Genomic DNA, 13,154 nt, shown 5'->3' with positions numbered 1-13,154 from the left:
AGTCTCTCTCTCTCGCTCCGATAGTCAGTCTCTCTCTCTCGCTCCGATAGTCAGTCTCTCTCTCTCGCTCCGATAGTCAGTCTCTCTCTCTCGCTCCGATAGTCAGTCTCTCTCTCTCGCTCCGATAGTCAGTCTCTCTCTCTCGCTCCGATAGTCAGTCTCTCTCTCTCGCTCCGATAGTCAGTCTCTCTCTCTCGCTCCGATAGTCAGTCTCTCTCTCTCGCTCCGATAGTCAGTCTCTCTCTCTCGCTCCGATAGTCAGTCTCTCTCTCTCGCTCCGATAGTCAGTCTCTCTCTCTCGCTCCGATAGTCAGTCTCTCTCTCTCGCTCCGATAGTCAGTCTCTCTCTCTCGCTCCGATAGTCAGTCTCTCTCTCTCGCTCCGATAGTCAGTCTCTCTCTCTCGCTCCGATAGTCAGTCTCTCTCTCTCGCTCCGATAGTCAGTCTCTCTCTCTCGCTCCGATAGTCAGTCTCTCTCTCTCGCTCTGATAGTCAGTCTCTCTCTCTCGCTCCGATAGTCAGTCTCTCTCTCTCGCTCCGATAGTCAGTCTCTCTCTCTCGCTCCGATAGTCAGTCTCTCTCTCTCGCTCCGATAGTCAGTCTCTCTCTCTCGCTCCGATAGTCAGTCTCTCTCTCTCGCTCCGATAGTCAGTCTCTCTCTCTCGCTCCGATAGTCAGTCTCTCTCTCTCGCTCCGATAGTCAGTCTCTCTCTCTCTCTCTCTCTCTCTCTCTGGCTCCGATAGTCAGTCTCTCTCGCTCCGATAGTCAGTCTCGCGCTCTCGCTCCGATAGTCTCTCTCTCGCTCCGATAGTCAGTCTGTCTCTCGCTCCGATAGTCAGTCTCTCTCTCGCTCCGATAGTCAGTCTCTCTCTCGCTCCGATAGTCAGTCTCTCTCTCGCTCCGATAGTCAGTCTCTCTCTCGCTCCGATAGTCAGTCTCTCTCTCGCTCCGATAGTCAGTCTCTCTCTCGCTCCGATAGTCAGTCTCTCTCTCGCTCCGATAGTCAGTCTCTCTCTCGCTCCGATAGTCAGTCTCTCTCTCGCTCCGATAGTCAGTCTCTCTCTCGCTCCGATAGTCAGTCTCTCTCTCGCTCCGATAGTCAGTCTCTCTCTCGCTCCGATAGTCAGTCTCTCTCTCGCTCCGATAGTCAGTCTCTCTCTCGCTCCGATAGTCAGTCTCTCTCTCGCTCCGATAGTCAGTCTCTCTCTCGCTCCGATAGTCAGTCTCTCTCTCGCTCCGATAGTCAGTCTCTCTCTCGCTCCGATAGTCAGTCTCTCTCTCGCTCCGATAGTCAGTCTCTCTCTCGCTCCGATAGTCAGTCTCTCTCTCGCTCCGATAGTCAGTCTCTCTCTCGCTCCGATAGTCAGTCTCTCTCTCGCTCCGATAGTCAGTCTCTCTCTCGCTCCGATAGTCAGTCTCTCTCTCGCTCCGATAGTCAGTCTCTCTCTCGCTCCGATAGTCAGTCTCTCTCTCGCTCCGATAGTCAGTCTCTCTCTCGCTCCGATAGTCAGTCTCTCTCGCGCGCCGATAGTCAGTCTCTCTCTCGCGCCGATAGTCAGTCTCTCTCTCGCTCCGATAGTCAGTCTCTCTCTCGCTCCGATAGTCAGTCTCTCTCTCGCTCCGATAGTCAGTCTCTCTCTCGCTCCGATAGTCAGTCTCTCTCTCGCTCCGATAGTCAGTCTCTCTCTCGCTCCGATAGTCAGTCTCTCTCTCGCTCCGATAGTCAGTCTCTCTCTCGCTCCGATAGTCAGTCTCTCTCTTTCTCGCTCCGATAGTCAGTCTCTCTCTTTCTCGCTCCGATAGTCAGTCTCTCTCTTTCTCGCTCCGATAGTCAGTCTCTCTCTTTCTCGCTCCGATAGTCAGTCTCTCTCTCACTCCAGGAAGGAAACGTTTCCTTCACTCATTAAGTGGTGGGAGGTAGGAAAGGCCCAAATTAGAGTTTTGCCAGCTGTACTCCTCTAATTCCACAGCTAAAATCCAGAGAACTGTCCAGAAACTGGAAGAGGAAATAAGTAGGGGTGTGTTCAAAATATCGATACGGGGATACATCGTCGCGGGCCTCTTCACGATACACGCATCGATACAGAGGCGTCAGTATCGATATTTCACGTGCAACAAACAATTAGTTTATCAAGTTTCTGAAAACTGCATCTGACAACTGCTCCTTGTTATGCAATGCGCATTTCGACCACACAAGGCGGTAGCGCCGTAAGCAGCAGCGCTGCTAACAGTAGAAGAAGTGAACACACACACAACACACAAAATGGACGAAGACGGTGAAGAGAGAATATTTTCGCCCCCAGCCAAATTCAAGGCACGGATTTGGGAGCATTTTGGATTTACCAAACAACAGGTAAAGGCGGACCTGGACATGACACACGCAGTATGCAAACACTGCCGAATGAAAGTTAAGTACTGTGGCAATACTACAAATCTGCACCTCCACATGACCCGACATCACGCTAGTATTTCGCAAGTAAAGGATGCTAGTGGTAGCACAACGACACAAGCAAATCTGACGGCGGGGTTTCAGACGAAATTTCCCCCATCACCACCAAAGGCTCAAAAAATCACTGCAGCACTATTATCCTACATATGCAAAGACTTGCGTCCGTATAGCTCAGTTGAAAGCGAAGGCTTCCGAGAACTAATTGAGGAACGTGAACCACGCTACACTATACCGACTCGTCGCTTCATAACAGAAACCGCTGTGCCTCGCTTGTATGCTGAGGTAAAGCAACACGTAATCGAATGTTTTTAATGTTTTAAGTTTACTTTTTTCAAAGGCAGCTTTATTTCTGCACTACAGCCTTGTTAAGGTCATGTTTTACATGCACTACAGTGTAACTGTTGCTCTACAGCAAAATAAATAACATTTGGGTATACATATGCCTGTTTTCTTAATGTATGTTAAGTAATGTAAAATATCGGGATACGTATCGCCTTGAAGACCATGTATCGGGATGCACATGTATCGCAATACGTATCGTATCATATCGTGACCCCTGTATCGTGATGTGTATCGTATCGCGAGGTTGTTGGCAATACCCACCCCTAGAAATAAGAGACTTGGAAAAAAATTTCTTCACCTCACAAGCTGATCAACAAAAAAATGATGGGTTAATTTTTAAAAGGCAGGAACTCAACTCCTTTCTGCAGGACAGAGCTAAAGGAGTACTAGTCCGAGCACGTTTTACTAGACTCCAAGACATGGATGCACCAACGTCTTTCTTTAACCTGGAGAAATCTGCTGTTCGGAGGAAACAAAAGGTCTGTCTTCGTCGTTCTGATGGAAACATCACTACAGACCCAGCCGAGATGAGGAAGCTCACAGTGGAGTTTTACCGGTATACAGATTTATTCAGCGCATGCAGTTGTGACATGGACTGTGCTGCAGAGCTTCTGCAGGGGCTTCCTCAACTGAACTTAGAAGACCAGAACACTGAACGCAGAAATCGTTTTAGATGAGCTGACTGCTGCGGTGTCCCAGATGGCACCAGGCAAGGCTCCAGGACTAGATGGTCTTCCTTCGGACTTTTTTAAGCACTTCTGGACAATACTGGGACGGGACCTTTTGGCTGTTTTTTAAAGAGTGTTTTTAAAAAGGGAGCCTTCCGGCTTCCTGTAGGCGAGCAGTTCTTTCACTGCTGCCCAAGAAGGGAGACCGAGCTCTTTTAAAGAACTGGAGACCTGTAGCTCTGTTATGTATGGACTATAAGATCCTCTCCAAGGTTTTATCAAATATAACCCCGATTCCAAAAAAGTTGGGACAAAGTACAAATTGTAAATAAAAACGGAATGCAATAATTTACAAATCTCAAAAACTGATATTGTATTCACAATAGAACATAGACAACAAATCAGATGTCGAAAGTGAGACATTTTGAAATTTCATGCCAAATATTGGCTCATTTGAAATTTCATGACAGCAACACATCTCAAAAAAGTTGGGACAGGGGCAATAAGAGGCTGGAAAAGTTAAAGGTACAAAAAAGGAACAGCTGGAGGACCAAATTGCAACTCATTAGGTCAATTGGCAATAGGTCATTAACATGACTGGGTATAAAAAGAGCATCTTGGAGTGGCAGCGGCTCTCAGAAGTAAAGATGGGAAGAGGATCACCAATCCCCCTAATTCTGCACCGACAAATAGTGGAGCAATATCAGAAAGGAGTTCAACAGTGTAAAATTGGAAAGAGTTTGAACATATCATCATCTACAGTGCATAATATCATCAAAAGATTCAGAGAATCTGGAAGAATCTCTGTGCGTAAGGGTCAAGGCCGGAAAACCATACTGGGTGCCCGTGATCTTCGGGCCCTTAGACGGCACTGCATCACATACAGGCATGCTTCTGTATTGGAAATCACAAAATGGGCTCAGGAATATTTCCAGAGAACATTATCTGTGAACACAATTCACCGTGCCATCCGCCGTTGCCAGCTAAAACTCTATAGTTCAAAGAAGAAGCCGTATCTAAACACGATCCAGAAGCGCAGACGTCTTCTCTGGGCCAAGGCTCATTTAAAATGGACTGTGGCAAAGTGGAAAACTGTTCTGTGGTCAGACGAATCAAAATTTGAAGTTCTTTATGGAAATCAGGGACGTCGTGTCATTCGGACTAAAGAGGAGAAGGACGACCCGAGTTGTTATCAGCGCTCAGTTCAGAAGCCAGCATCTCTGATGGTATGGGGTTGCATTAGTGCGTGTGGCATGGGCAGCTTACACATCTGGAAAGACACCATCAATGCTGAAAGTTATATCCAGGTTCTAGAGCTCCCATCCAGATGACGTCTCTTTCAGGGAAGACCTTGCATTTTCCAACATGACAATGCCAAACCACATACTGCATCAATTACAGCATCATGGCTGTGTAGAAGAAGGGTCCGGGTACTGAACTGGCCAGCCTGCAGTCCAGATCTTTCACCCACAGAAAACATTTGGCACATCATAAAACAGAAGATACGACAAAAAAGACCTAAGACAGTTGATCAACTAGAATCCTACATTAGACAAGAATGGGTTAACATTCCTCTCCCTAAACTTGAGCAACTTGTCTCCTCAGTCCCCAGACATTTACAGACTGTTGTAAAGAGAAAAGGGGATGTCTCACAGTGGGAAACATGGCCTTGTCCCAACTTTTTTGAGATGTGTTGTTGTCATGAAATTTAAAATCACCTAATTTTTCTCTTTAAATGATACATTTTCTCAGTTTAAACATTTGATATGTCATCTATGTTCTATTCTGAATAAAATATGGAATTTTGAAACTTCCACATCATTGCATTCCATTTTTATTTACAATTTGTACTTTGTCCCAGCTTTTTTGGAATCGGGGTTGTAGATTAAAACATTTTATTGATTTATTTATTGGTGCAGATCAGTCTTATTGTATTCCAGACAGGTCGATGTATGATAATTTATTTTTAATAAGAGATATATTTGATGTTTGTAATTTGTATAATATTAATATTGGTATTTTATCCATTGATCAAGAAAAGGCGTTGGATCGTGTGGATTATGGTTTTCTCTTCTCCACCTTGCAGGCTTTTGGAATTTGGGGGGGGGGGTTATCCTGGGTCAAACTATTGTACAATGAAGCCTGCTGCTTAGTAAAGGTGGAGGGAGGGTTGAGCTGCCCTGTGCCAGTTATAAAAGAGGGATCAGACAGGGCTGCCCCATCTCAGGCAGCTCTACAGCATTGTCATTGAACCTCTTCTGTGTAGGCTGAGGAGCAGGTTACAGGGCCTGGGTCTCGCTGAGCTGGCTCAGAACCGCTCTGTGGCCGTCTCAGCTTATGCAGATGATGTTAATGTTTTTATACAAGATCGGAGAGATATACAAGAACTTAAAGAAAGCCTGACTGTGTATGAAAAGGCCTCCTCTACTAAAGTTAACTGGGACAAATGTGAAGCGTGTCTAATAGGTCAGTGGAGCCTAAGAGACGTCCCTGAGCTACCTGGGAAACTTAAGTGGGGAAAAAGAGGCGTCAAAGTTCTGGGAGTCCATTTAGGTTGCGAGGACTTCCAAAAACAGAACTGGGAGGGAGTGCTGAAGAAGGTGAGTGCCAAGTTGTCTAAATGGAAATGGTTGCTTCCCCAGCTGTCCTACAGGGGTAGAGTTCTGATAGCCAATAACCTGGTCACCTCTTCTCTTTGGCATAGACTGATCGTCTTAGTGCCACCACCAAGCCTTGTGAGGGACATACAGTGGCTCCTGGTGAACAACTTCTGGTCAGGTCAGCATTGGCTGAGAGCGCCAGTTCTCTATCTCCCTGTAGCTGAGGGAGGATATGGCCTCATGGACATTTTATCAAGAATTGCTGACTGCTGGCTGGCGTCCGCTCAGCTGCTTCTGAGGAAGGCTGGCCGGCTGAGACTGGATAAACAGCTTTTTCTTGTAAGGACCTCTGAAGTTGACCTGGCTGGAATAACACCCTTCTACAACTTGGTGCTTGATGCGTGGAAGACACTCAAGACCACACGGACCTCGAACCTGGTTTGTGGATCTTTGAGGAGCCGCTGTTCTACAATAATTTCTTTACATCCAACATGCTTTCCTCCACGTCACTTCGTACCAAGTTTGTCAAGGTTGGCATTGTCAAACTGGGCCACCTCATAAGAACATCTCCGGAGAGGCTTGGGTGGAGTCATTGGCGTCAGGTCTTACAGGGTGCTGAAGAAGATAATGGATAAGGTCTGGCAGTCCCTGTCTGTACCCCTCAGGGTGTACGCCCAGGACTGTACCCTGGTTGACCTATGGCACGAGGACCATGAGTACACCTTTCCTGCACTAAGCGTCAGACCTGTGACTGAAGAGTGGCGAGAGGAGAGAGGGCTGCTTCTGTCCCTGAAAACACCAGTGCTGGGCAACTTCAGCTCATGCGGGAAGAAGCAGCTCTACTACAGCTGTGTAAAGGTACTGAACTTCTGCTCTTTGGTTGGAGTCAGGGAGTCGAGGTGGACCCAGGTTTTTGCTCCAGAATGCACCCCTAAAGGCTGCTGGAGGACTCTGTACAAGCTGCCCATTGAGAAACAGACGGTTGACCTCCAATGGAGGATCATACACGGAGCGATAGCCACAAACAGACACAGGGCTCACCTGGATCCCAGCACTGGGGACGACTGTCCCTTCTGTCACCAACAGGAAACCCTAGAGCACTTGTTGACTCTTTGTCCTCGGCTAGCGGGCCTATTTAAGATACTGTGAGAGTGGGAGGAACATCTAGAGGAGAAATTTTTCATCCCTTTGTTTGTCTTTGGGCCGAAATACACAGTCAGGAAAAGACGGACTCAGGTTTTAATTAATTTTTTAATTGGAACTTCAAAACTGGCAATGTGGAAGACCGGAAAGACTCAGATGCTGGGCCTGGGATGGACTGATGCGGTTCAGAGCCTGAAAGGTTTGGTTGCATCTCGTCTTAAGGTAGAACATGCTTTTTACAGACTAACCAATAACCTGGACACTTTTATATAGATCTGTGGGGTTTTAGGCAGGTTTTATGTTCATGTGAAGAGGATGCTGCACTAACTCTCAACTTTTAGTGTGTGTGTGTGTGTGTGTGTGTGTGTGTGTGAGAATGTTTAATAGAGAGGGTTATGTACTGAATTTGATGTTTTTCTAGTAATGACTTTTTATGTAACTTTTATTTTCTCCTTTATTTATTGTTTAATTTATTGTGAAAGAAAATATACACATGGAACAATGCCGTAATTAAAGGTGTTTTAAAAAGTCTCTCTCTCACTCACTCACCCCGATAGTCACTCTCTCTCTCTCACTCACTCACCCCGATAGTCACTCTCTCTCTCTCACTCGCTTACTCACTCCGATAGTCAGTGTCTCTCTCTCTCTCTCTCTCTCTCTCTCTCTCTCTCTCACTCACTCACTCACTCACCCCGATAGTCACTCTCTCTCTCTCACTCACTCACCCCGATAGTCACTCACTCTCTCACTCACTCACCCCGATAGTCACTCACTCTCTCTCACTCGCTTACTCACTCCGATAGTCAGTCTCTCTCTCTCTCTCTCTCTCTCTCTCTCTCACTCACCCCGATAGTCACTCACTCACTCACCCCGATAGTCACTCTCTCTCACTCGCTTACTCACTCCGATAGTCAGTCTCTCTCTCTCTCACTCACTCACCCCGATAGTCTCTCTCTCTCTCTCTCACTCACTCACCCCGATAGTCACTCTCTCTCACTCACTTACTCCGATAGTCAGTGTCTCTCTCGCTCTCTCTCTCTCTCTCTCTCACTCACTCACCCCGATAGTCACTCTCTCTCACTTACTCTGATAGTCAGTCTCTCTCTCTCCAATAGTCAGTCTCTCTCTCACTCCGATAGTCAGTGTCTCTCTCTCTCTCTCTCTCTCTCTCTCTCTCTCTCTCTCTCACTTACTCACTCCAATAGTCAGTCTCTCTCTCTCCAATAGTCAGTCTCTCTCTCTCTCACTCCGATAGTCAGTGTCTCTCTCTCACTTACTCACTCCAATAGTCAGTCTCTCTCCAATAGTCAGTGTCTCTCTCTCTCTCTCTCTCTCTCTCTCTCACTTGCTCACTCCAATAGTCAGTCTCTCTCTCTCTCACTCTGATAGTCAGTCTGTCTCTCTCTCTCTCACTCTCTCACTCCGATAGTCAGTCTCTCTTTCACTCACTCCGATAGTCAGTCTCTCTCTCTCCAATAGTCAGTCTCTCTCTCTCTCACTCCGATAGTCAGTGTCTCTCTCTCTCGCTCTCTCTCACTTGCTCACTCCAATAGTCAGTCTCTCTCTCTCTCACTCTCATAGTCAGTCTCTCTCTCACTCCGATAGTCAGTCTCTCTCTCACTCCGATAGTCAGTCTCTCTCTCACTCCGATAGTCAGTCTCTCTCTCTTTCACTCCGATAGTCAGTCTCTCTCTCTCTCTCTCACTCCGATAGTCAGTCTCTCTCTCTCTCACTCCGATAGTCAGTCTCTCTCTCACTCACTCCGATAGTCAGTCTCTCTCTCTCTCACTCCGATAGTCAGTCTCTCTCTTTCTCTCTCACTCCGATAGTCAGTCTCTGTCTCTCACTCACTCACTCTGATAGTCAGTCTCTGTCTCTCACTCACTCACTCTGATAGTCAGTCTCTCTCTCACTCACTCACTCACTCACTCACTCACTCACTCACTCACTCTCTCTCTGATAGTCTCTCTCTCCGATAGTCAGTCTCTGTCTTTCTCTCTCTCACTCCGATAGTCAGTCTCTGTCTCTCTCACTCCAATAGTCAGTCTCTCTCTCTCTCTCTGATAGTCAGTCTCTCTCTTTCACTCCGATAGTCAGTCTCTCGCTCTCTCGCTCCGATAGTCAGTCTCTCTCTCTCTCTCGCTCCGATAGTCAGTCTCTCTCTCTCTCTCTCTCTCTCTCTCTCTCTCACTCCGTTAGTCAGTCTCTCTCTCTCACTCCGATAGTCAGTCTCTCTCTCTCTCTCCGATAGTCAGTCTCTCTCTCTCACTCTGATAGTCAGTCTCTCTCTCTCTCACTCCGATAGTCAGTCTCTCTCTCACTCCGATAGTCAGTCTCTCTCTCTCTCACTCCGATAGTCAGTCTCTCTCTCTCTCACTCCGATAGTCAGTCTCTCTCTCTCTCACTCCGATAGTCAGTCTCTCTCTCTCTCACTCCGATAGTCAGTCTCTCTCTCTCTCACTCCGATAGTCAGTCTCTCTCTCTCTCACTCCGATAGTCAGTCTCTCTCTCTCTCACTCCGATAGTCAGTCTCTCTCTCTCACTCCGATAGTCAGTCTCTCTCTCTCTCTCACTCCGATAGTCAGTCTCTCTCTCTCACTCCGATAGTCAGTCTCTCTCTCTCTCTCACGCCGGTAGTCTCTCTCTCTCACTCTGATAGTCTCTCTCTCTCACTCCGACAGTCAGTCTCTCGCTCTCTGATAGTTTCTCTCTCTCTGATAGTCAGTCTCTCTCTCTCTCGCTCCGATAGTCAGTCTCTCTCTCTCTCTCTCACTCACTCCGTTAGTCAGTCTCTCTCTCTCTCACTCCGATAGTCAGTCTCTCTCTCTCACTCCGATAGTCAGTCTCTCTCTCTCTCTCTCTCCGATAGTCAGTCTCTCTCTCTCTCTCACTCCGGTAGTCTCTCTCTCTCTCTCTCTCTCTCTCTCTCTGATAGTCTCTCTCCGATAGTCAGTCTCTCTCTCTCTCTCTCTCACTCTGATTCTCACTCTGATGCTCTCTCTTTGACAGTCTCTCTCTCTCTCACTCTGATAGTCTCTCTCTCTCACTCCGACAGTCAGTCTCTCGCTCTCTGATAGTTTCTCTCTCTCTCTCCGATAGTCAGTCTCTCGCTCTCTGATAGTTTCTCTCTCTCTCTCTCCGATAGTCGGTGTCTCTCTCTCTCTCTCACTCAGATAGTCAGTCTCTCTCTCTCACTCCGATAGTCAGTCTCTCTCTCTGATAGTCTCTCTCTCTCTCTCTCTCACTCCGATAGTCAGTCTCCCTCTCACTCCGATACTGTCTCTCTCTCTCTCTCCGATAGTCAGTCTCTCTCTCTCACTCTGATAGTCAGTCTCTCTCTCTCTCACTCCGATAGTCAGTCTCTCTCTCTCTCACTCCGATAGTCAGTCTCTCTCTCTCTCACTCCGATAGTCAGTCTCTCTCTCTCTCACTCCGATAGTCAGTCTCTCTCTCTCTCACTCCGATAGTCAGTCTCTCTCTCTCTCACTCCGATAGTCAGTCTCTCTCTCTCTCACTCCGATAGTCAGTCTCTCTCTCTCACTCCGATAGTCAGTCTCTCTCTCTCTCTCACTCCGATAGTCAGTCTCTCTCTCTCACTCCGATAGTCAGTCTCTCTCTCTCTCTCACGCCGGTAGTCTCTCTCTCTCACTCTGATAGTCTCTCTCTCTCACTCCGACAGTCAGTCTCTCGCTCTCTGATAGTTTCTCTCTCTCTGATAGTCAGTCTCTCTCTCTCTCGCTCCGATAGTCAGTCTCTCTCTCTCTCTCTCACTCACTCCGTTAGTCAGTCTCTCTCTCTCTCACTCCGATAGTCAGTCTCTCTCTCTCACTCCGATAGTCAGTCTCTCTCTCTCTCTCTCTCCGATAGTCAGTCTCTCTCTCTCTCTCACTCCGGTAGTCTCTCTCTCTCTCTCTCTCTCTCTCTCTGATAGTCTCTCTCCGATAGTCAGTCTCTCTCTCTCTCTCTCTCACTCTGATTCTCACTCTGATGCTCTCTCTTTGACAGTCTCTCTCTCTCTCACTCTGATAGTCTCTCTCTCTCACTCCGACAGTCAGTCTCTCGCTCTCTGATAGTTTCTCTCTCTCTCTCCGATAGTCAGTCTCTCGCTCTCTGATAGTTTCTCTCTCTCTCTCTCCGATAGTCGGTGTCTCTCTCTCTCTCTCTCACTCAGATAGTCAGTCTCTCTCTCTCACTCCGATAGTCAGTCTCTCTCTCTGATAGTCTCTCTCTCTCTCTCTCTCTCTCACTCCGATAGTCAGTCTCCCTCTCACTCCGATACTGTCTCTCTCTCTCTCTCTGATAGTCTCTCTCTCCGATAGTCTCTCTCTGATAGTCAGTCTCTCTCTCTCTCTCTCTCTCTCTCTCTTTCTGACAGCCAGTCTCTCTCTCTCACTCCGATAGTCAGTCTCTCTCTCTGATAGTCTCTCTCTCGCTCTCTCTCTCTGATAGTCTCTCTCGCTCTCTCTCTCTCTCTCTCTCTGATAGTCTTTCTCTCTCTTTCTGACAGTCAGTCTCTCTTGCTCTCTCTCCATTCCTCTACAGAGTCTCTTTGTTCAGGTGTCATGGATGGCTTAAAGGCAGACGTCTCGTGTGTATCTGTACTCTGTTATTGATATTTCACTGACCTGTAGCAAACACACACACACACACACACACACACACACACACAGAGCAAGCAGTAACAGTAGATGCACTGTGCTGAATTTTGCATGGTCACAGAGTTGGCTGTGTGTCTATTATTCATGTAGAGAACGAACACACACTTTGTGCAGTCTTGTGTTCATTTGCATGCAATCTAATACAGAGTGAGTTATCTGATTGGACAGAAAGGTGTGCGCGCGCACGGCCACGCACGCCTGCGCCCTAATTGGGAACAGTCCCAGTTCCTGCCAGCTGATTACGCTCTATCACATCCGTCACTGAGCAACACACACACCTCGAAGGAAGGTGATTTCCATATGACTTTACACGTGTGTGTGTGTGTGTTGAAGCATACATGCAGAGACCACTTTGTTAGAAGCAGATAGCCTGATGTCTAATAAAACAATAGAAGGAAAATAAACAGCTCGACTCTGTAACACACACACTTTCTCTCTCTCTCTCTCTGTCACCTAAACCTGTTGAGACACCTTTGTGTGAGAAGCAAAAGCGTGCACACACACACACACACACACACACACACACACACACACACACCTCTGCTGCTCTCACATCCTTCCAGAGTGAAGTTCCCTTTGTTTCTGTATCAGTGGTTTTCTGTAAACACACATCTCACACAATAATGTGTCTGATAGCATCATACCAGTCCACCCTTATGTTTACTGAACTCTGTGTGTGTGTGTGTGTGTGTGTGTGTGTGTGTAGGCCAAGTGATGAGAGACATCCTACGGTTGCTGCTGATGGATACGTGGACAATCTGGCCTGTGCTGTGGACGCCATACTGAAACACTGCAGCGTTTAGAAACGAACTCGTCCCTGATCTCAGACCTCCTCATCTCATCTCATCTCATTATCTCTAGCTGCTTTATCCTGTTCTACAGGGTCGCAGGCAAGCTGGAGCCTATCCCAGCTGACTACTGACTGGATATTTTTTCCCAATAAAATGCAATGAAAACAAAAATCTGCAGTTTATTTTTTAAATTCACGTGAACCTTTATTTAACTGACAAAAGTACAAAGAAAAGATTTTTAATAGTGTTCCTGACCAACTGAATTGTATTTTGTAAATTTAAACAAAGTTAGAATTTGATCCCTGCAACACACTCAAAAAAGTTGGGACAGAGGCATTATTACCGTTGTGTTACTTCACTTTTCCTTTAATAACACTTTTTAATCGTATTGGATCTGAAATCTGAGGATACGAATTGTTGCAGTTTTGCACTTGGAATTTTTGTCCATTCTTGCTTCATACAAGCCTCAACAGTCCGTGGTCTCCACTGTCTGATTCTCCTC

At 47.0% G+C, this 13,154-nt stretch overlaps 1 protein-coding gene across 1 annotated transcript in view; it reads left to right on the top strand.

Annotated features, from left to right (window-relative positions):
• Positions 1-12,823, top strand: part of lhpp (phospholysine phosphohistidine inorganic pyrophosphate phosphatase) — a 101,714-nt gene extending 88,891 nt beyond the window's left edge. The window contains exon 7 of the mRNA XM_060939212.1: positions 12,568-12,823. Within this exon, the coding sequence (XP_060795195.1) occupies positions 12,568-12,664 (97 nt within the window). The 3' untranslated portion in view covers positions 12,665-12,823. The remainder of the gene's footprint in view (positions 1-12,567) is intronic.
• The last annotated feature ends 331 nt before the right edge of the window (positions 12,824-13,154 follow it).

The sequence above is a fragment of the Neoarius graeffei genome, chromosome 14 (assembly GCF_027579695.1).
Source record: "Neoarius graeffei isolate fNeoGra1 chromosome 14, fNeoGra1.pri, whole genome shotgun sequence".
Taxonomy (NCBI): Eukaryota; Metazoa; Chordata; class Actinopteri; order Siluriformes; family Ariidae; genus Neoarius; species Neoarius graeffei.
The sequence above is the reverse complement of the archived record's forward strand: the minus strand, read 5'-3'. Positions and strand labels throughout refer to the sequence as shown.